A 25,334-nucleotide genomic window follows, 5' to 3' on the forward strand; every position below is an offset into this window, starting at 1 on the left:
AAAGATCTTGAATTCCTGATAACATTTTCATGCCTAAAGTTCAAAACTAGACAACTGTCCTTTATGTACAAGATTTTTGGTTTAATTTGGAATTCATGCTGATACAAAAAGTGAAAAGTTATTACAAACCACCAAGAAAATCAGGGTGTTTTGAACATCTCAAAAGCTAACTATTTAGTGGGATTGTTTGGGCAAAGCAGACAAGCATTTAAGACCTTGATTATGTAAAGCAAGATGATGCTATAGATTAATTCTTGACCTCAAACTTTCACACCTATAACAAAAGGTGTAAAATATTTTATTTATATTTTATAAATTTTTATTTACAACTTATTTAACAAAGCTATTACCACTAAAATGGAACGAATAGTTAAATTTTAAAAACTAACAGGTAAAGAAATAATTCTTAGAGCAAGATACTACATTGCAATGTCTTTTCTATTACTTTAGAGCTTATTCTTGAAGAACTACCTATTTCCAGTAGAAATTTACATAAAGGAGGAATTTTCATTTCATCTGCTGGGATTTACATTATTAAGAAGACAAAGATTGCAAGACTGTTTTGTTGTGGCCATGTCCATTATGAGACTTCACCACACTATAACAGTAAACTATTATTATTTATAGAAAGCTATTATCTTTTTTCCCCAGAAGCATCCATCTCTTGCTTCTAAGTATTTACTATCCCTGTTCCTGACTACAAATATGTATCACTTTAGTGGTTATTCAAGAAGTACATGACTAAAAAGTCTAAATGAGAATCTTAGGATTGGTGGATGTGTGACTTTTCCCAAAGAATCCACAGGAATTGCCAGCACTAATCCTACTGATGACTTACAGCAGTTGGAATTCTAATTCACTTACATCCTTTAGAAAATCCCAAGCAGTATATTTGATCACAACATCAGTGGAATAGTTTACATACTAAAATAGAATATTTGCAAGATATTATAATTTCAAAACTACATATCCTGCTGACTTCTATGTGGATAACCTGTCCACTTTGTCCTTGACTTCAAATACCTTCTGAGGCATCAAAGACTGCCCTCATCTGGAGACAAGACAGTGGCCAGGACTGACTACATGGGGTCAATGCTCATACATAATAGAGGGAATTCTTCATTTGAGATGCCTATTTGCAGACTCAGGATTAGACTGCCCATGAATTAGGTTTGTTGTCAGGAGGGATTCTCCTAGTCATATTGACAGGGAGTGGCTAGTTCCATCTTTTCCTGTAGTAAATACAGTATATGGATCAGTCACTAGAGCAGGTTATACCAACTCAACAGTTTATTTATCAAAATCCTTCTAGACTTTAAGGTAATTTGAGCCTGTTTTGTCTTGCAGAGAGGCAAAGCCTAAGCTTCAGAAATAACAAAGTCTCTGGCACATAATACAATTTAAGAACCTGATACATCAAAAGATAAAATAATTCAAATATGACACCCCTTTCTTTTACAATTAATATAAATGTTACATAGAATTTCTCAAGAGTTATAACAAATTTATTGTAGAAACTATCAGGTAACATAAATTTTGCTGAACACACAAAAATTGTGTACAGTCTTTCTGAGTATAGCTGACTGGCACAAAACTCAAATCTTGTTCAGTGGTTTTATCACTGCCTAAAACAACCCCTAGATGCAATTTTTTCCTAAGTAATATATGCTTTTGTTACATTGATACTTATGTTCACATGATATCAACCATTTTGTTCTCAAAATAGGAATTTGTCACAGAATCAGATTATCTTCTCAGGCTTTTTCCAGAGTTCCTAATCCAACTTGATGATAAAATTGCCTTCCTGCACAATTCCTTGCCACACCAACTCTTGCATACAGGCAAGAGTGCATATCTTTTAAGCTCTGAATGCCTGAATATGATAATTCCAGGTGATTCTCAAACCCAAACCAAACACAGAACAAAAGCTAGATCTTGGCACATAACTGTGTAAGTGATTCAACCAATTGGCTAGATCATCACTTACTTGACACCAAGACTAATGCTTTAACTTAAAATCAAAAAGCCACCCTTATTTCACTTCATATCTGCATACGAATTCTCACTGGAGTGCTTACTCTTAGTTTGTACTACTTTTTTTCAAGATGGCCTTAGGGTACCTTTACATCCAAACCTTCTAGTACCTAACATCAAATCCCTAGCAAACAAAGGCAGGCTTTCTACATAGTCCAGCCATAAGCTAAATGAGGAACATTAAGAACTTGCCTTTCCGAGACTGTCCTTAGCATCTTAGGAAATAATTTTTACACTATAGGCTGAAGAGTCTAAATCCCCCTCCACAAAATGAGTACTGAATTCTAATATAGGACAGTGACCTAGCATTCAGGTTCTTCCATCCAGAAAAACATTTACAGTAAGTTGATGGGAGATTTCAAGAAAAGGGTTGTGAAATAAAATTTTATACCCACAACAGTATTCTTTTGATCCATAAAAATGCACATCTGGGATTTTAATAGCTTATTCAACAAACTTGTCTCAGCTATTATTCTGCTGCATTCCTACAGAAGCAACATGATGAAGTCACGGTAGAAAACTCCAGCACCAGACATGTTCCAGATGTTTCTCTGAGTTTGCTTGAATCATTGCTTCACTGAGAATACTATGATATACAGAGCTTTCATAAACTTAAATATAATTGCTTACATTTTTTCCTACATTTTTAATGGTAAATATAGTGTATACATAATGTAAAGTGGGTATCACACATAATTCCAAACACAGATTGCAGCAAGTGGCAAGGCTGCTCTAGTCAAGATCAACAGTTGGTTTTCTGTCAAAAAACCTAGAAATTCTGACCCAAATCCACATCAAATTACTATATCTTCAGAGATGAGAGGGAGGGTTAATGGTTCAAATTTGGAATCAATAAACCTATGGGTACCCAAATTTGTTTTTATTAATAATCTCCTTATAATGAGCACTTTGAGTCTTACCTATGGATTAACCTATGACTTGCTGAATTGATTTTGAGTGCTTCCAACTTATCTCTTACTGAACTTGCTAAATTTCCAGGAAAGCAACCTTGAAATAAATTATTAAAGCATTACTTGCCAGGCTATGCTCGATTTTGACTGAATCAAGGAGAGTGGCAGATGCATGCAGAACAGGACTAGAGCTCCTCTGAAATCAAGCACATCCCAGACAGCCTGGAAAACCACTCCAAATTCACTCTTATTGCCTATATGATCCAGAGATACACATGGCTTTTGAAGACCTTGAGTCAAAGACTGACACACTGATGCTCAGTGTCTGAGGACATAATTTCATGCATTGGAGCCCCATGTAGCCCTGCAGAAAAAGAGACGAACAGCTTTTCCTGAGCCTGTTTCCAGACACCAACATGTTTTCACAGATATTACTGGTAGCGGCTGGTGCTTCTAAAAGGAAACAAGATGACTGAACACTTCAGTATGAGGAGAAAATGAGAAGGGCAAAGTGTTGCAAAAGTGGATACAATGGTCTGTATTTTGCCTGTCAAATATCAATTTTATTGTTCTGAACTTTTTTTGCATTATAAAATAAAATCCAAACAGAGCTCTAAGAATGCCTGTGAATAGCACAGGAAGAGAAATTTCTAGTGGATTGACTGCAGAAAAGGAAAATAGGTGTAGCTGGAATCACAAAACAAAAACACTAAAAAGTGCTGCAGCACAAGATTCACTGTAACACATCTGGCCTGTAGCTTAAGGATGAGCATGAACGGTCTCAAAGCAGATTCCAATCATGGAGAACTGGGAAAGGAATATGAATCTTAGAAGTTACACAGATTCAGCACATGACTCCAGTGAGCAGGGAGCAAAGATAAGAACACCCACTCCGATGAATGTCAAATCCCTGTCCTTGCTGGCTGTAGCTGTGTCTACAGAGTTCCCATTCACTCCCTTGAAAGAATGTACTGCTGCAAGCCTCTCTTCTGTCTACTCCAAATGGAGGCAAGGAAACCTTCTGCTGTACATCAAACTATATGTGCTCCCTGACTTCCTCCTATAAAATACATAATCCAGAAAGCACATTTCTTGAGGAACCAAGATGAGAAGTGGGACCCTAGGGCATATAAAAGGAGCAAAACCAGAGCAGTTAATAAAATGAGCATACAAGGTAAAAGAAATGGATCTTGGAAAGACATCTAACTGAAGGTGTCACCATAGCATCTCAGGTCTTTCTCTCTGTAGCATGGATTCTCAGATGAGTCTACATTTTTTACTCAAATGACATTATCTACAAAACACACACTATTTGAATTTTTTCAATGTTTCAACTTTTTATTGCAAAAAGTCTGCGTACTTTAACTCTCCCTTGAACCTTCTAATTTTTCTGAAATTATAGCTCATAGAAAAATATTTCACAGAAATCCCAGTTTACAGAAAAAAGTTATGGTTTGAGCCCATACTTTACGCTGTTCTTACAGTTCAAAAGATCTGCTTCTGCTTTCCAGATGGTGAATATATTCCCTTATCACCCAACTGATAAAATCCACCTGATTTTTTTACACTTACTTTACATAAATACACATAAAATGATTTATTCTTTCAGATTCAGCATCTTCATGTATTACATTCATGAGGTAGTCAAGCTTTGCAATAACAGTAATCAATAAATGAGTAGTTACATACAACTGAAGAACAGCAAACATACTTCAGAATGAGACAGGTACTTCTTTTACTGTTCAAAGCAATTCTTTGCTGATCTGCATCCCCATTCTCAGTTTTCCCTGTACCCCTGTCTTTTATGCCAAAAGGACTAACATGAAATCTTAATTTACTTGATAGCTATTCTAGAGATTTTTAGATGCTAGCTCAATATACTTTACACATCTACAGTGAATAGAACTGATTAACATGTCTCTAAACCACAAAAAGATACATGCTTTCCAATCCAACTGTTACTTGTATCATGTGAATTCGTTCTTGCTGTTAGAGAGATTTTTCCAAACTACTGTGACATTTGGTTTTTTCCAATGTTTCAGTAGCAAACTGCCATTATGCAGAACACTGGGATATCCCCGGGACATGGAAAAGTTTGGGCCAGAATCATATAGCTACCTCCTTCCTCTCCATTCCAATGTTCAAGCAATCAACAGTATACAGGCATATTTCTATATTCCTCAAGAATCCAGGAAGGATCAGAGTGCAACCCTTTGAAGTGCCTTAAAAAATAATTACAAACCACTCACACTTTATTGGGTATGTTTGCTGTTATTTTCATAGCAATAAAGACTTGTTCTGAGAATGCCACTCCTAGCAGATAGGTGGTGTCAAAAAGTTTTCTTCTTTGGAGGTGGGGTTTTTTTGACTCATATGTGCTTCACTAACTCCAACTGTCAGAGCAGTCCATAGAGCAAGATCCACTAATTGGATACATGACATTTGAAATCTGAGCTTAAAAAGTTGATACTAAAATAACAAATGCTTTAAATGGATCTTTTCTGTATCCATCACAGCAATAATGTTACAAATGCCAAATAAAAATTGATTTAGCTTGCTGGCAAATATTAATTACAAGTAATAGCCACCATGTCTTATGCCCATTAACATCAGCAGCAACTTGCAGTCTGAGCTTGAGAAGAGCTGCCCCTTAGTCAGGAACAGATGACAATTTGTCAGATTAATTAATTGCTCTTCTTCCTTACATCTTTCAGAGGTAATGACTGTAATTAGCTCTTTATTTCCTAGAGAAAAATGGTTCCACTGCACTAATTACATAAAATAGGTTTTTTGTATTCTTCTATAAAAGAAATCCTCTGATGTTGGCAAATTAGAGTCAATTTAACTGAAGATTACACATGATGTTTACATAAAAGATGAACTTCCTTTCTGATGAGTGACTGACTGAAAAATAGGTTAAACATTTCAACACCAACGGCACGCATAGGCTATAATCAAGCAAAACTTCCACTGCAGCCTTCAAGTCACTTTTTCTAATCTTGCAAGACAGAAAGAAGCCATTTGAGACAGTTTACCCCCTATATTTGTTATCCATTAAGACACTATTTCAAATTCCTCACTAATATTGTCTTACTAAACACAGAATCTGTTAAGATTAAAAGTTATTGGGGGAAATTTAGAAATAACTGAGTAAAACGTAGCAGCCTATTATACAAAGAAATTAAACTAGAGTTTTTAATCATCTTTGAACATATAAAATTATAAAAAAAATAACATTTCTCCCACAGCCCCTGAAGCTGCCAAAGCACACTACTATATTAAAGCAGCTCAATATAACAAACCACCCATACTTAAGACAATCACTGCCATACCTGAGCGTGTAAGAAATCTCAAATATTTATCCTCTCAATACCCTGACAAGAAGAAAACAGTTCTGTTTGCTGTTAGTGCAGTAAGACATGAAGAAGCCAAATATTAGACCAGTAAAGAACTTACACACCTAATTTCTGGTCACTGTCCAAACTACATACAAATCTAAAACTAAAAGCCTCAGATCTTCACTGGAAACTTGATACAACTAGCCTGCACCACTACATCTGTTTCTATCAAGGTTCTGTAAGTGCCTTGACTATATCTCCTAATTAGATATTCATGACCCTTATGGACAGCCCAAGAAAAGTTATATTGTCCAAGTTTACAGATTAGGATCTGCATTCAAAGACTTGCAAATGAGGAAGCAGTGAGTGGCACCCTCATCACCCAAAGAGTCTTTACTAAATAAACCAATGAGCAACACAACTTCCACTTCTTTTTTTTTAATCTGTCAAAGCATTCAATCCATACTTCAAGCAGCCAGGTAGTCTTACACATTAGGGTATAAGTGAGAAGAGAGCTCCTGGTTTTAGCACTGAACAGATCCAAGTACCCTGAATTATGTTACAATAGGCAAGAGAGAAAATGAACACAAGTTATGCGTGGTTAAGGCACTTCCTTGAGTGAGTGAAGAGGTATTGACACACATTGTCTTGTTTTCTCTGAAACAGATACAATGCAGATACAAATAACTACTGAGACCAGATGTTAATCCAAAAACTCTCTCTTTCCAAAAAAGCACACACCTGTACCTAAGTGACTCATACTTAATTTGTTCTGGTTCAGTAAGCAGCCTCAACAAGACAAACTGGCAGAAACACACTTTAGAGATGTCATATTTCAGATAATCCAACTTTGGACACTACCAATCAGGAAAAAAACAACTTATTACACATGATCTGAACGTTTCAAACAGAAGGAAAGATGTCAACTTTCCCCGGACTTCTTTCACCTATTTTCAACCAGTGCGGTATCTGTAAATTTCAATAACTACTCTGAACAGACAAACTGTGGGTTTTTATGTCACAAGATTACAGAACTAAGAGAAACTGCAGGTCAAGTCAGGTAGACACTCTTCACACAACCAGTATTCTACAGGCACAGTACTGCCACACAGCAAGCATTGATCTTTTGTACCTACCTCCAAAACTGCAAGTACTGAGAAATAGAACAAGGCTTACCATTCCTACACCACAAACTGTTCCATCAGCCAAAGGCATGTGCTGAGTACGACAACCCTTGTGAACACCTTCTGTGCTTGTGCACCATAAGCGTTTGCACTGTTTCTAAAAAGAAAACCAGATTACTTTTGTTGCATCTGCAATACCATTTTAGACGTTAGTTGTGATATTTGTATTTTCCCACACTTTGCAGGGCTTAGTGTTTGCTATTGTACTACTATTTTTCATAGATAAAACCCACAAAACCAAAATAGATTTTGCTTAAGGCCAAGCAGGAATGTGGACTATCTGAAACTGATCCCATCAGATTAATAGATAACTTCATTTTCTATTTCAGTAGAAAATTTAATATAAAAATATGCAAGAGGTTACGTTAATACTGTGCAGCACAGTTTTCATATAATCCCCCAGAAAAAGACTCATGGATTACAAAATTTACAAAGCAGTCTTCAGTAACACCATCTTCAGGTCTTTGAAGCCCCCTTTACTTTTCCTTTAATGTTCTCATAAAGCCTGACTCCCCCAAAACATTTTACCTCACCAAAAAGCTCCACTTAATTCAGTCTGAATCTGAGCTTAAGTGCTCTTCCTTAAACAGGTCCAACAAGACATACAATACCAGTGGAGGAATTTCACAAGTTGGTCCAAAATCTAACTCTACATGACATCCTGACAGCAACAAATAAAGTCATAATGTATTTGTGTTTATATTGCAATGGCCACATTAAGTTTTCAAAACACAACTTAAGTTTCAATATTAATCTAGTCAAGCTTTCTTTCCACATCTCAGTTTTGTACACAAAATATACTCTGTCAGTCATGAAAATATTTTTTGACTCTGACAAAGTAGAGGGAATCTACATATTGGAACAAACATTTAGCAAAAATGTTTGAGATAGTTTATTTATTTTTAAGTTACTAAAAAGTATTTAAAAAAGCAGAGAAGCAAGACCTGCTAATGTAAGATATGACCTATAATGCGAAATGCGAAAACCTTTGCACGAAGTGTTGAAATAAATCCCTTTCAGTTGTTGCAGGAAACCTTAATTTATGCAGCTTTATATATTTTAAAGGAATTATCACATTCAGAGATACAGAAATCAAAATGAATGCATCCTACTTCTTATTGCTATACATTTCTCACATGTGACATTGCAATGCTGTCTACTGAACTCTTCCCCTTCAAAAGAATATAACCTGAAATTTTACTTATTTCAGGATAAAATTATTCCCAAACCAGTATTTTTCAGTTATTTTTTTAGTATAGATTAAGCACGACTTTGGTTTTCACTCACCAGGTAGGGGCATACTTGTGACCCAATACCAAACGTAAGCTCACACTGCTTGTTGACATCATACACTGACCCAGGCAGCTGAGAGGAAAGATCATACATTCCTCCACTAGGTTTGTCTAGGAGGCATTCACCATAACCAGTACTGTTGTAAAATAGGAACAAAATGTGAATAAATCACTCTTACTTCATTGGGAACCTTCTCACTACTCACGCAACACTCACAAGCATATCTCACTGGAGTTACGGGTTTGCATGACTACTTGCCTAAATAATGACTTTAATTGAAATTAATGAATAATGAAATGAACCAGGTCACTTGATTTTCCTTTTTTTTATTTTGCATTTAGACCCACAAAACAAAGTTAAGTGGGGTTTTCTCTTATTTTTTAAAGAAGGAAAAAAAAAAAGGTACTGCGTGAACTATACCCATCACTTATTTTTTACACAAAAACATTAGAAAATAAATGGTATGTATTCTAACTTACTAAAATAATACTAAATGTATTTTCAGTAAACAATAAACACTATATTAAAAAAAATAAAAATCTTCTAAGCTTTGCATGTTCAGTGCAACTTTAATGAAGTCATAAATTGCTGAAAAAGTTAAATACATGTATTTTTGTGGAGGACTGAGGCCCTGCAAGTACATGCTTAAACCAAAGAACAACACAAAAACTATATTTAAGCAATACCTTTAAAATACTTCTCAGAAATAAATTAAATTGGAAAACAAAACAAACAAACCAAAAAACCCCACTCTGAACCATAGCATTATACTGACACTCACTCAAGAAATTCAGTGATATATTTTTGACTGCATTTTGACCAGGTCCATGGACTTGTATGATAATTTAAAGTTGGAGCCATCACATGATATTGGTGTTTAATTCCAGCTTCTTTACACTTAAAACTATCATCATGAGGCACATTAAACCTAAAAAGCAAAACAGATAAACTCCAAAACAAATTCAGCAATAATTAACTGAAACTCTCTTTGCTGTAGCAGCAAATGCTTGAGTTTTGAGTTTGAAAATGCCTTAAAATGTAATGGGACTCACTCAATACATCTATCTGACATTATGGCAATAGGTATCTTTAAAACGCCTTACATAATTATCTCCTTATCCAAATGCTCCTAGTTATATGGTGGTGGGTATAGAAAGAATTTTACAATTAATATAATTCTTCAGCTTACCAGAAAAATTCCAGTGTTTTAAGAGTATGCCACTTTAAAGGAACAACCCATCTCCTCAACTGAATATACAGACCATGGCTGGTCTGTCCACAACATGCAACCCCGTTAATCACATCATAACTCTTACTATTCAGTAACAAACACTACAGAGCACATCAATATCATACTTAATGCAACTAACACATCATCTTATTTTTATTATCTCAGTTCAAGTACCAAGACAATTAGCATGTGTCTAAGTGAACTTGCAGGCACATGAAAATGAACAAGCTAACTACTGAGCTCTGTAACGTCGTCGTTACCTACACTGTGGCATGCTCATGGAGCTAGAGTATAGCACCTTTCTGCCATCACTGATGAGGTATGCTTCATAAAATAAAATGCTGTCATCTCCTCTTATTTTTCAGTGTAATGTATTTCTCTTTGTGTTACTCTACTGTATTCTGAAAGGATCAAACACAAGGAAGAATATTTCTGTGTTATATTAACAATTGTCTTTTCTTAAAGGTAAATTCCTAACAGGGCTAGAATACATTTGGAGTTAACAGGACTATGTTGCACTACCTAGGGTATGTCCCAGTGTCCCAACCAGTTCATATGACAAAAGCACAGAATTAATCTCTTTGGACATTTTTTCCTAAAATTCAGGATATCAACCAAGTTATAAAATTGACAATTTCTTTACCTGGCTCACTTCAAGGGGGAAAAATGATGATTCTTCTAAAAGAACACATCGGACTCCACCCTCTTACAAATGCAAAGCCCACTGCTGAAAATCAGTCATATTTAAAAGGAAATTTTAAAAAAATTACCTGCCAAGAAATAGGTACTTACACATGTCCAAGCTCATGTGCTATAGTAAAAGCAGCACTCAATCCATTTTCTTCACTTACAGAACAGCTGCGTAGTGGGTCACACATTGTACCTAGCTCTGCTAAACCTGCAAAATTGAATCCTTATATAAAAGCTTAAGAGAATGAATTTTCATGTATTGCCAGGTATTAAAGTAAATACTATGGCACTCAAGTCGAAAGTTGTGCCTCAAGTATGCAGCAAATTAACACAAAATGAACAACTACCTGGCACCAACATACATGCCAGGAGAGAACAGCAATAAGAAATGAGAAACCATTGGTTTTGTCTGTGGGGCTTGAATTTTCTATTTTCTGACTTTTGCTAACAGATTTTTCTCCCTACACTGATATTCTCATATATTTTCTGTTATAAAATCATACTGATGAAAAAAGAATAACTCACCAAGAGTATCACACTTCTCTCTAGCTCTGCAGATATCTTCCCTTGAAAGAAAAGATTTATTTCAAATCATTACAGCATATAAAAGCATGTTTTTAGAGTATTTCACTGTTGCTATACTAATTACAGAATTTGCAAATCTGATTCTCAATTTTTAATGGTACAATTTATATTCTAGTGAAAGAAGTAATTTCAATTCACCAGACTAAGCACACAGTACTGCTTTTTATCTAGCATGCAAAGAATAAAAATTTATTATTTCTTTCTCTACCATGCAGCAGGTAGATCAAGTATGAAATGCTGCTGAAAAACATGCAGATTGCAGCATACTTGAAACCTGAACACTGGGTGGAAAACTTAGCGAAAAAGGAGAGTGAAAAAGAGACTATTCCAATGAATGAACATCAGAATACTCACTGAGGTGATTTGTACACAGGAAGAAAACATACTAATATTTATATGCTTTTCATTTTAAGCTTTTGATAGTTCAAATTATATCAGGGCTGTCAGGAGCTGTCTGTCACTGCATCCTTCAGCTGACTCCATTACATATAATACTCCTCCCCCTAACACATACACGTACTATAGCCAAAGACTTAATTTCCTTGCAACAATTTCAGATCTAATTAATTTCTATCATCTTTAATGCAAGGATCAACAGATGCTTATCTATCAACATAGTAATGTCAGAGTAGTTGCTCACATGTTGATAATCAGTGGTTTGTGAAGGGCAAGATAGATTCACTTACCTATGAACAATGTCAGTGGAATAGTTAAAAGATGATATTGTAAAAACAAAACTGAAGCATTTGTCTCACCTAGCTAAGTAATTGTGGCTATATTAGATACTGTACCTAGTGATGAGAACAGCAGTATCATGATGAGAAGGGTGAGTATCATCCAAAGTGTTTTGTGCTTGCTGCCATAAGCAAAAATTACGAAGAGTGGTAGCTGCATTAAAAGTGATAGCTGGTCCTTCCTAAGCAAGAAATGGCCAAAAAAATCAAATAAGGGCTTTAATACTCATGCACTTGCACTTACTGCATTGTCATTTGTGCTGCTAATCTGCAAAGTAATGACTTGTGTAGGGAAAGAAACTCAGCAGGACTCCACATAAGAATTTCCTCAGCAGATTTGTTTGAAGGGTCAGATCTGAACTTAGCTACAAGTCATCAGTCATAAGAACCTGTTATTCTAAACAATGTATGTGAGCATTTATCATGTGGTAAATATTAGAAAAATACAGTGACAAGAAGTTTATGATAAATAATATAAAACCCATGTCTTTGAAAAGCATGTACTTCTACAATCTTAAAATATTACAGCTGTTAGGGCTGAAACCCTGCCATTGAAACCCTCTATAAAAATGGTCATTTTCCTGCCATGTTTCCATGAGCATAACCACACTTCTGCTAGTTCTGCCATAAGCTTTCATATACTGCCTGATTTATGTCAATATAGGTCAACTGGACGTGAAAATAGAGAGACAGGAAAATAGAGGCATTAAGTACAGGCTCTGAAGTTAACCTTGCATTTGACATTTTGTTTCCTATTTTAAAACAAAACTACATAGTTAAAGAAAATATTTTATATTTAAACTAGAAATAATTAAACTTTGTAATTGCAATGCAAGTTAACGCATTTTGTTTCTTATGTAAGAATCAAATCTTTTACATTTTTCTTTTTCTTACCTGTTCATTGTGAATTACAATTAATTTGACAATAACTATATTTATAAGATTTCCAATAGTGGAATCTTTATAGATTGCTGCAACCTAAAGAGAAAAAAAGAAGATTAGAGTATTAAACTCACCTGGTAAACCATATCTCCTGTAATGAAACAAACAAACTACCAAAGAAAACCAAGCACTACACAGCAGGTATCTCATGCATCCAATTGTACCTTCTACCCAAGGACATGGTGAAAAAAAAAAGTTTCTCAGTTCTTAATACCTGAATAGCTTCAATTTTATATTAATTTCCAAATGACACTATGTTGAAATGCTAAGATAAAAAGTACCCTTATTATACAGTTTACTGATAAAATATTAAAAAAAAAAAAGTAATGTTACTGTGACTTGAGGTATAAGCTGGTTTATGTGAATGATTTATAGAACCAATACCTGAAATATTAGAGAGCTGTAAAAAGCAACTTTGAACAAATAAGTTTTTACCTTGCTTTTAATGGAAGCTGGACTGAGTTGTAAAACTGTATTGAAAATACACATGACACATACAAAGGTAACCTTCCTCCCTCATAAAATTTGTATTTATATACCCAACAGGCATTTTTAGACCGAGTCTTGCAGACAGATAGTAAAAATCATGAGTCAATTCTATACACCAAAGTGAACTACTTTGAAAGCTATTCTTCATAGCTTTCAAAGCAATAAAAAAGTTTATACATTCTCAGTAAGAGCTTCGTATCTCATCCATATGAATTCTGGTTTAAAGCAGAAGTCAAATGACAGCCTTACATAAACAAGAGCTGCCACCAAACACAGAAGTACTGGCTTTCCTTCCTTCAAGCTTGTGCTAAGGCTGCAGGCTACAAAAGTAATCAAGGAACTGATCCAGCTGCAAATTTATTTTTTTTTAATCATGTTATACTGCTCAATATGATCTCATTTCTGGTACAGTCTCCAACATAAGTGCTGACAGAGGGAAAGGGGAAGAAGAACAGACTTCTTTCAAAAGTCTTTTGAGCCACTTGAACTAGCTCAAATTGTTTGTGAAACCACAGCCTTGCAGTATCTAAATTCTATTTACCTGAGATCAAGTAATCCTGCTAAAACTTGGAACTGACAGAGCACTGGCTCCCAGTTCATGCCCTACCTTCCTCTAAACTGGGGAGAACACAATGTGCAGCACTGTCCTTCATTCTTACTGTTGACAAACAAGCTAGAAATAGAGGATTCAATAAGGGTAGGGAAGGAGACAGAGTTTCAGAACCCATGTGCAGAACACATTTCAGAGCAATACAGCTATTTGCTTATTTCCATATGGACTCCTTTCTAGGTTACTAACCAGCACGTATCCAATTATTCTTCTGTGGGAATAAGGAACATCTCTCAAATACACACTGAAGAGCTGAATCCAGTGGGTATGGACAAAATCAAAATCCTTTATAAACGAAAAGGGATCTGAAATACTCAAGCACAATTTAGGCAGAACTTGAGTGGAATAAACCACCATTTTTTCTAATATCAAAATTACTTTACTACAATCAAGCTCATAATGTGTTTTTATACTTTGAGATCCACTTTGATAAACTTAGAAAGGATATTTCTGGATATTTATCCTTCCCACAGTCAAAGTATGTTCCTGTAGGAACCACTGTCTTACAATAACACAGTTATCACATCCATCTCAGCTCACATAACTAACAGTGAGCAACTTCCTTCAGTGGTCAGTTGAGAAGGAGAAGGGATGAACTGTTCTGTAGACATGACTATCTAGAGATATGTATTTAAACATATTTTCATACCACACAGTAAGAGCAGCTATTTCATTTCTTCATCCCTTTGCTATGGAAGGAGACAAGATGTCTAATTTTCAGATGTATGAGGCTAAGGTAGATTAATTCCAGCCCAGCTCTTTCAAGTTTTATTTCTTTTTAGCAAAGAAGAAACAGCATATGGCATTCCAAACTCATGTCAGAGAGGAATCTGAAATAAGATCTGGGAGGATCTTTGGCATATTCCAAGGATTGGAAGACACTCGTTTCCAAGGATTGATTCTCATACCATTTAAGCTGATATTAAGAGGCACTTACAACTGAGAATTTGTTACAGCATAAACCTGTACAAGAAGATTATATGTGTATAGAATGAACATAGACATCTTACACTGGACATGGTTGTTGCTCTTGGCCTTGTAGACCTTCATGAGATTCACACAGGCCCACTCCTCAATCCTGTCAAGGTCACTCTGGACAGCATCCCTTCCCTCAAGCAACTCAACTGAATCACTGAGCTTGGTGTCATCTGCAAACTTGCTCAGGGTGCACAAAATTCAGTGTCATTGATGAAGACATTAAAAAGTATTGGTTCCAATATGGACCCTTGAGGAACACCATTCATTACTGGTTTCTGTTTGGAGACTGAGCCACTGATAACTCTTTGGACTGGCCATCCAGTCAATTCTTTATCCATCTAACAGTCCATGCATCAAACCCATATCTTTCCAATTTACTGGCCAGATTGTAGAGGGGGGCTGTATCAAAGGCTTTACAGATGACCAGGCAGAGCTCTTTCCTTGTCCCTGATGCAGTTACTCCATCACAGAATGCCACCAGATTAGTCAGAAACATCTCTTCATTAACTTGTAAATCAGTCTAGTTAATGTCTGGTTTTGGAACAGAAAGCTCTGAAACTCAGGAAGCAAACGCATTTCACTGGCTGCAAGTAAAGAGCATGCAGGTCACCTGAGGCAGTGACACAGTCAACAAAAACCAATACAAGATTTGTCCAGTACTGTAAGGCTATATATCAGGTAGAAGAGGCAAAGGGATTAAGAGCTGAATGGGAGAGTTAACTAGGTTCAGCTAACACCAAATAATACCTGAGTGCCTAAACTGTGACTTTCAACCTTCAGTGCAAAATTAACTTTCCTTTACTATAGTAGAAAGAATTTCTGCTCCTGGGTGATTAGAATAATCCAGGCAAGGAGTTGAGGCTGGAGCCTTCTTGTAATTAAAACTTAGCAGTTCTTGTACATGGCAGTACTACTACAACCATGAACAAGAACTATTTATACTATAATTGATGGGTGTTCTCTCATATACATTCATAGTTCCTTGAAAAAAGTCTTTTACTGCTGTGCAAGTGCTTTCTGTTGAGGTTATGCTGCTAACAAAATCTGGAAACATAGAGAAGGCAAAAAAACCAACACAAAACACAGAGTCAAGAGTCTTCCTTCCTGCCTGTTGGCACAATGTCCACTTAAAAGATTGGAGCAAAAGTGTATCTTCAAAACCCAAAACTAGTTACTCATACCTCAGAGGAAATTCATTAGACTGAGTAAGTATATGAGAGAAGAATATCACATTGCATGCCGGAAAAGAATCTGTGGCAGGACTTTCAACACCGTATCTATTCTCCGTCTAAATTTCTACTGGTTATCTCTCTGGAGAAAAGCTGAGGACTGAAATGATATCATGTAGATGCCAGAGGTCAGCAGCTCCTGCCAAAATCTGAAACATACCTGTTTCCAGTGTGAGAAAAAGTAAGCTCATGCTAAATGTAAAATAACACTGCTTTCATTAATCCTATGTGTGAGTCAAAGTATGGATCCTTTGCCTCATGAGCACTTTCATGACCTCCAAACAGTTATCACCACTACTTTCAAAAGATCAAACAGCAAGACTCTATGCTGATAACAAGATGCCCTTACCAGCAAAGTTCAGTATATTCTCAGCCTGGTTGAACACATGAAGAGAAAAATCCTGAGAGCAGATAACCACAAAACAAACTTGAAGATTTACCTAAGGAACTGGGCAGACTAAAATAATCCACTGAGACTTGAAATGACAGAATGACACATGGAACTATCAAAGATCTGGAATATAAGATTCTTATTTTTCGTGAAAAAAAATTAAGAGGTAAGTATTCCCTGGTCCTGTATTCTAAGGATAATTCTCTCAATCATCTCATATTGGAAGCATTCATGAAAAAGGATGATGAAATGGGATAGAATTTAATGGAATAAACCATTTCTTTACAATTTCCAGATCTACTTGCTTTACAGTGATGTAAATATAGGCTTCAGAGAAGTAGGAGGTAATAGCCAAGGCAAAGTGAAATTAGGTTCAAGAGATTTTTCAAACTCTTAAACCCAGCCTCCACACTAGAGTACAGCAACAAAGAATGGAAAAAAAAATACAAATGAAACTAGTGACACTTCAGTGGAAGGATAGCAGCTTTTATTTTCATGGAATTTTCAAAGATTAAGTCAGACCTTGTTATCTCCACAGCTGTGGCTTCCAGTTGACTGGAAGCAACTTGGTCACAAAGAGTTTCTCTTGACATGCCTATTGCAAGTGTCCATTAAAGTGTGACTGTGAATGGTGGCAAAACGCCCTGTTTAGAAAAGGTGCTAATAAACAAGCAAGTACACCTACAGGCTGGAAGGTAAGTAAATGATATATCCAAATCCAATTGGATATATCTTATTCAGCTCTTTTTTCCCTTCCTTTCTTCCCCCTAAAGATTGCATCACAAGACCTCTTTTTCTTTCCTCTGGTCTGTTACACACAACCATGGTACCAAGAAAATGCATTCATATCCCCTGAAAGAAACATGGTCTCACTTCATAGCTTGTATATCTTCTGCAGGCTCCAAAATCTCTGACGTATCACTGTAGTGCTGTAAGCATGTGAGATATCCAGGGATCTGGGAGATTTCTCCTTCACCTTTTCCAGTGTCATACTGATTCTATCATATGTTTCCTAAGACCCAAAAATTGTCTGAAGTCATGAGATATATGAGCAGTTACTTCTTCAGTGAAAGAGCCATGTTATTTCTGTTGGTGCTATTCCTACTCTGTTTCATGCATATTTCTGTACAAAAATAGCTTCCACAAGTGGATCCTAGTGCCAGCAGACACTTCTCATGCAAACTTGCACAAGTATATCTATGACTCAGAGTTACCATTTTTTTCCCTTGTAAATTTTAGGTCATTTGCTGTCCCCTCACCCAAGTCCTCTTCAATCTACTATCCCCTGAGTTAACCAAGTAGAGGTTCCTCATGACACCTAGAGGAGTGCTTTAGTGGAGGCAAAAGGAAAGAATACATCCCTTTTAAAGGCTGAGTTGCCTTTTGTGTTTGTTTTGGCTGGGGTAGAACTAATTGTCTTCATAGTGGCTGGTACAGGGCTATACTTTAGATATGTGCTGAACACAGGGTTGATAATACAGAGATGTTTTTGTTATTGCTGAGCACGGCTTACACAGAGCCAAGGCCTTTTCTGCTTCTCATATTAGCACTCTGGCAAGGAGACTGGGGGTGCCTAAGAGGAGACAGGGCCTGGACAGGTGACCCAAACTGACCAAAGGGAGATTCCAGATCATGTGACATCATGCTCAGTATAAACAGTGGAGGGAAGGAGGAGGAAGAGGGGGACGTTTGGAGTGATGGCATTTGTCTTCCCCAATAACCACTACATGTGATGGGGCCCTGCTCTCCCGGAGATGGCTGAACACCTGCCTGACCATAGGAAGCAGTGAATTAATTCTTTGCTTTCCCTATTAAACTGTCTTTATCTCAACCCATGAGTTTCTAGCTTTTACCCTTCCAATTCTCTCCCTGATCCTGGTGGTGGGGAAATGAGCAAGTGGTTGTGTGGGGCTTAGTTGCCAGTTGGGGTGAAACCATGACACCCAATCAGGAATGCCTGCGTTCTGTCTTATCTCTAACTTGTGACTGAGATGGATGTAAAGATATCCCTTTAATATTCCAATAACTCAGGGTATGGTAACAGTCATGATCACCACCATCTACAACTGTTCAATGAAAATACATACCACAGTTATAATCAGATCATATCAAATGCCATCATGTACAGCACAATGTCAATGCATCCTTCCTTTCAGAATCTAAAAGAAACTACCTTAAAAGATCGTTTCACAAGACACAGCCATTGATAGGCTTCTCTGGCCATTAGAAGCTACTCAAAGACGTTGCTTGGCAATGTGTCTCCTTATTCCTTGTACTCCTTGTTCCTATTCTTATTACGTGAGATGGGTCCCAGGTAGCTGGGAGCAAGGCCTTTGTCGTAATTAAACAGTACCAAGACTTCACCTTAGGAACAGCCCTTGAACCATGTACTACTGAAGAGAAAGTAACAGAGACAAGCAGTTATCTAATCATCAAATATCTAACCAACAACCACCACCTAGACAAAAATAGTAGCAAATAGTACTAACAGCAGTGAAGTATAAAGACAGTCAAGCATGTGCCTGCCTACATACTGCAAAATAGAATCACTTAGGTACGAAAAGACCATTAAAATCATTGAGTTCAACCAAACACTGCCAAGTCCACTACAAAACCCTATCCCTAAGCACCACATCTGCACATCTTTTACTTACCTCCAGGGATGGTGACTCCTCTGCTTCCCAGGGCAGCCTGTTACTTCACAACCTAATGCTTCACGACCCTCTCCATGATGTAATTTTTTCTAAACCTTCTTGTGCAGCTTGAGACCATTTTCTCTGGTCCTTCACTTGTTACTTGGGAGACAAAACTGACCCCCCAACTCACTACAATTTCCTCACAGGTAGTTGTACACAGTGAAAGGTTCCTCCGAGCCTCTTTTTTTCCAGGCTAAACACCCCCAGCTCCCTCAGCCACTCATCATATGACTTGTGCTCCAGACCCTTCATCAGCCTTGTTGCCCTTCTCTGGCCATGCTCCAGCATCTCAATGCCTTGGAGTGAAGGGCCCACAACTGGACACAGCACTCAAGGTGTGGCCTCACCAGTGCTGAGTACAGGGGAACAATCACTGCCCTGGTCCGGCTGGCCACACTATTTCTAATACAAGACAGGATGCCATTGGCCTTCTTGGCTACCTGGGCACACTAATACCTCTGTATAAGTTGGTGGACCTCAAGATGTAGCAAGGTATCATTATGACATTTAATATACAGGCACCATACAAGGACAGTCACAATTAAAAGAATAGTAAGCTTTTATACCCCTACAGATACCCATATGTCATGATAAGTAAGAAAGCTAGCTCAGAGAATTTATATGAATGATACTTTGAAAATAATTGTTTCCAGCTATATAGTCATTGGTGCATAAACAAATACCTACTTTCATTTTAACCACATCAGATGCACAAGATCATGGGGTTTTATATACACAGAAGAAACATAATAAGGTATATTCTTGGCTTATGCCAAGAAAAATATGCCTTGTGCTGGCGTTCTAGTTTTTACTGGATGAGAGATAAAAAGCACTGAACATTCCTGTAGCATTAGTACTAATACACTGATCTGAATGAAAAAGGGATAAAACAGACTACTGAGGTTCTAAGGAACAGATACAAGGAACCATATATTCATCTCCAAATTTTGAATGTAACTATATTCATTGCCTTTCAGATGGTAGTCATACAAATCATATTATTAACCTACAAAATATTTAGGTCTACTGCCTATTTTTAAATGATGACTATAGGAAGAATCAGTAAAATATTCTTAAAGCCCAGGATGCATCTATGTTTTCCAGTGTGTACTGGAAAGACGAACTGCTAACTATTTGTCTTGGGGTGACTTTACGATACTATGCCATAAGAAAATATAAAAAAATTCTTTAAATTCACCCTATATATATTAGGATAAAATAATTTGTCTGGTTTTATTGATGGGGCATATTGCTGCACAAAATCTAATACTTCATAAGCAATGCTGATGATGAGCCATTACAATTGAAAAATAAAAAAGTATAAGTAAGACTATACCTAGAAAAATTTTTTGCTGTTAAGACCTACTACTCATTACCTTCCATTTCATACATCAGTAAAAGATGGTAGCCACAAAACTTTACTAAAGTGACAGTAACTTTTTCAAGGTACTTAGATGGCAGCTTGATTTGCACAGATCTGAAAGACTACAGAATGAACAAAACAACAGAGTCAAAACCCCTTATGAGCAGTCCAAGCCAGGAACCGGTCTTGGTGAAAATCAAAAGCACCAGCTTTTAACACCGTATCATAATAGCACTGTTTTACCATGACACACCACTTTATGGTTTCACAGTTTCACTGCAAGTTAAATGGTCTAAATTGATGTTGTCTCAATCCTCTCCTTGAATGCATGGCTGCCCCACTCCCATGCTCCAACTTTAGCACTCAGATGACTAGGCAGCCAGCCAAGTTCACAATCTGAGCTGGCCATCATAGCCCTGTCACAGGTGGTTTTGCATGTCATGATTTCTTTTCAGAAAGACAAGACTACAAATTATTTGCTAGCAGAGTAAGCACAGACCAAGTAGGTTTTTTAGTACCAAACTAACTATATAAGTAGTACAGTACTTAAAAGGATGTCAATAATCAGGTTCTTTTTTCAGCAAATGAGGATAGTACCTCAAAATGTTTCATGGAACCAAATTTCAGGTGGGTTTGAATTTTATAGCAAACTCCAGTGTCCTAATGAATTATTTCAGTTGCTAAGATCAAGCCTTCATGTTTGGGGCTTTAAACTTTCAGAACATAGGCTAAGATGAAGTCCTCCAGTTACTAAATCTATTGGCAGTGCCTACTGCCTGCTCCGTGTTATAATGCTTAGAGGAACAAGAAGGAATAGTGCAAGTTAAGCAATCACAGTATTCTTTATTGTTTTATTTATTGTTTCACATTAAATAATGCCACTCTTTGTGTTGAAATACAATAAAGTTTTTCATAAAATCCTATGGCAAACGTATTTCTTCTATCTTGAAGTACGTATTTCAATCAGAATGAGTAAGTATTTCCAAGACAATGTAAATAATGTGAATACTCTTACTGCCAACATTTATGCAGTTTTAAATAAATGAGAAAATGCATTCCAGTTCCAGTTCAATGGGATTACTTGCATGCTGAGAGCTAAGCCTTTTCAGGTTGAATTGGATGAGTGACAAGACACTTAAAACCCTAAAAATATTTAGCAGTATATTTCAGTTCTTATTTTCCACTCATAAAACAGCAGCAAGTTTACTTTGGTGGCTTTTTGTTGATGCTAAAAAAAGCCCCAAAGAAAATAAAAGAAAAATGGGCCAGGATTTCAAAGGTTCTTCTGGGAGCTAGATGTCTAAGTTTCATTAAAATTTAATGTGATTTATATGCTTGAAGATTTTAGTTTTCTTTAAAATCCAAGCCAGAACTGAATAACTTTGAAAGTTTCAGAATTATTACAAGAGTAAAGTATAATGCTTGATTCACTTAAAACACCAGCAACCTGACAATTTCCCATAACAGAAGTTGCTTGACCAGACATAAGTACCAGTTAAATCTAATAATCAAAGCTATCTGTATAATGGCAGAAAGGATAAAAGTTTAAAGGGTCATTTATTTCCTTTATGGGCAATCAAATAAGACTAATGATGGTTCTATTTCAAACTCTAAGAGGCTGTGGGTCAAGAAATGACCCACCAGCATACTGATAAATTCTAATGCAGATTACATAGGAAAGAATGGTAGTCATTTGTTTTCCTGTCCTTCACTTTTTTTTTAGTAGTTTACTGAAAAATAACTGTTATGGAGAAGAAGAGACTGAAGACTGCATAGTCATATGCATTATTTGTTTGACAAATCATATGTATGTCAGGAGAGGGTTGGGTCAGATGACTTCCAATTGTTCTGGAATTCTGAGACATTGCTGAAATGCTTCAAGACAGGATACAAGCTGGGATATGTATTCTTTGGGGGAAATGGAGGTGAAGGTGGGAGAGTGCATAGAATTAACTGAACTGTAAAGAAAATAGTTTAAAATTAAGATTTGAATTTATATTCTTTACATCTGCATTTATAAAAGCTCAACATTGCTAGAAATAGCATCCTAAGAAACTTTTGTTTTGAGATTACCTTCTGCATATATATACGTGGAGTAAGAGCTGCCAAAAGATGTAAGCAATACATCTTACCACCTACAGTGATATTCAGAGATATTAAACTCACACTAAAGATGTAGTGGCTTATTGGATGCTATTACCTCAAAGCCACCAGTAAGTGCAAAACCCTAGTTTTACAGTACAGACAGGAAAACACAAGAAAGAAATGACAAGTTTTTTAGAAAAGAACCGGTATTCTTTCATTCATAGAGTATATGTCAAATTTTAAAAACAGTTCATATATAGGTTCTCTTTAATAGCAACTACACAATGTTTATCTTATTTACCTAGAAGTCCAATTGTGTAAGTAAAAAGACAAACATTGCACTGTAAGGAATAGTAGCTGAATGTATAACATCTACAGATGCGGGAATAATGTTTTCTTCTTAAAAAAAATAAAATCAGGAATTACATTACCTATAATCATAACAATTCCTCATGAAAATGATATAATAAATGTTCTATTTCATCTTATTGTAAAGTACTTTAAAATAGAAGCTGTTTTTTACAGAAATGTCTTTACCACTTTACTTTGTTTCTTAGTAAAGCTCTTTAATAAAGGAAGAGATTATAATAAAATGGCATCTTTGAGATAATTGTTTCTAAAGGAATTCCAAACTAAGTCTGTACTATAAGAGAAAAAACAACTTTTGGTACTAACTTTTTTTTGTTTGTCATACATGACCTTTGAGATCTTCACACCACTAAAAGTAGAAAAATTCAGAGGACTTACATTAATATATGCTAATCTCCCTAAAACCATTATTTTTCTTATAAACCAGTTAAAGGAAATTCCGTGTTCTAAATTTAGGTGCCTATGTCATCTGTATGATAGATGGCAGCACCTCTGGTGTCATCAGCTGGAGATGTGGATATTAGAGTGAGCAGAATTCAGTTCAGTTGTCTAACTGTGTATTATCCAGCATCCCTTCACACACTATAGGTTATCAAAAACCTATGCTCCACTGGCAGATGCAACACATGATTTACAGGAGACTTGCACACCTTTGTGAAGCAGCAGCTGAAACCAAGTCAGATGTCCTACAGCATCTTAAATGGCATGGGGCACTTCTGTGAAGCAAATAAATTGATTCTAGTGAAAACTACAGGGCTATTCTGTCCATCCAGAAGTAGATGTCTGTAACTGCTCAAGTTAATAGCCATTTAAAAAGCAGATGTCTCTACAGATACTTATATGGTAGGTGCTTTAAATTGCTAGGCCCCAAGCTAGATGCAGTTTCATATAAATTAAGCTTCTTGAATAGATGTAAAGATGGAAATCTAGAAATAATTACAATGCAGACTATGTTGGCATGCCTTTTTCTAACATAGTTCACCAGATGTCATGGTAAAACTTTTGATTTTAGAGCTTACTGTACTATATTCTGAATCAATACAAGTAGTGACCTTTAGTTCAAGAAAGAATTTACCACATAAAGATTGCAAATAAATGATGCCAATTCAAGGGCTGACCCATATTAATCTGAAATTTCTTGAAAAATGCAAGAACTAGGATTACTATAACTAAGCATTTCTTTTTTCCACAATGCCATTTAACATCTATCTGCTGTAATTAATCTGTATTTTCACTCACTGAAGCTTAAGAATTCTTCTAAAGCAACAGAAAATCAGGAAATGGGTCCCATCATTTCACCTACACACCTTACACTGCATTAATCTGAAAAGATCCATAATCTGAAATTTGGACCCAATTTTTTAGTTTATGTAATCTCTTTTTTATACAGAATTTGATCAAACCAGAAGACAGGAAAGTTGTAGAAAGGAAAACAACACAACAGAAATAATTAAAATTCCTAATACTTAAGAACTTACTTACTATTGACATCAATGTTAGTACATAGTGCTGTAAATTCTGCCCATGGTGACGAACCATTTTGGTGTCAGCTGTGACCATCACTTCTACATATCTTGGATAGGAAAGAAAACGTTTTTTCCTGGAATGTGGGTTGCCACCATCCTCTATAGAGAGGTTATTTAAAGCATACTCTAAACCAAGAGACTTCTGTAAAACACTGCTCTCTTCATTTAAACTGCTGAAGGCTGGATGTAATAAAGTGCTCTTCTTCAACTCTTTCTCTATAAAGTAAAAAAAAAAAAGATTTACTGTTGAATGCAGTTGCTAAATGGAAAAAGGCAAAAGGCTGCCCAAAATAGACAAACATATACTTATGATCTTATTTCCAAGAGAAACAGTGCAAGAACTAAAAAAAAAAACAAAACACCAAAAACCAAAATATGAAACACAGAAGACTGTAACAGAAACATCAAATGAGATGTCTTGTATATTATTACATAGTTCTATTACAAATGGATTCTCTGTTACGAATTAGCTAAGAGACAGCAATATTACATCGTTCCTAGAATGCAGTATAATCCAAACAGGAAGGCTGGAAGGAGATAAGCACTACAGCTTAATCAGTACAACAAAGGAACCAAGTTAGTTAAACAAAACACATTTTTACATGCAAACTTTTGGCACCAGCAGAACAAATAAAAACAAACTAGGTCCAGCTCCT

At 36.2% G+C, this 25,334-nt stretch overlaps 1 protein-coding gene across 1 annotated transcript in view; it reads right to left on the reverse strand.

The window, feature by feature from the left end:
* The window catches only part of ADAMTS20 (ADAM metallopeptidase with thrombospondin type 1 motif 20), an 84,886-nt gene that overhangs the window by 43,518 nt on the left and 16,034 nt on the right, over positions 1–25,334 (reverse strand). Inside the window, exons 4-11 of the mRNA XM_068997733.1 lie at positions 24,635–24,894; positions 12,895–12,978; positions 12,058–12,182; positions 11,207–11,247; positions 10,784–10,889; positions 9,542–9,688; positions 8,755–8,896; positions 7,460–7,564 (exon numbers count right to left, since the gene is read on the reverse strand). Coding sequence (XP_068853834.1) covers positions 7,460–7,564; positions 8,755–8,896; positions 9,542–9,688; positions 10,784–10,889; positions 11,207–11,247; positions 12,058–12,182; positions 12,895–12,978; positions 24,635–24,894 — 1,010 coding nt within the window. The remainder of the gene's footprint in view (positions 1–7,459; positions 7,565–8,754; positions 8,897–9,541; positions 9,689–10,783; positions 10,890–11,206; positions 11,248–12,057; positions 12,183–12,894; positions 12,979–24,634; positions 24,895–25,334) is intronic.

The sequence above is a fragment of the Aphelocoma coerulescens genome, chromosome 1A, assembly GCF_041296385.1.
Source record: "Aphelocoma coerulescens isolate FSJ_1873_10779 chromosome 1A, UR_Acoe_1.0, whole genome shotgun sequence".
NCBI lineage: Eukaryota > Metazoa > Chordata > Aves > Passeriformes > Corvidae > Aphelocoma > Aphelocoma coerulescens.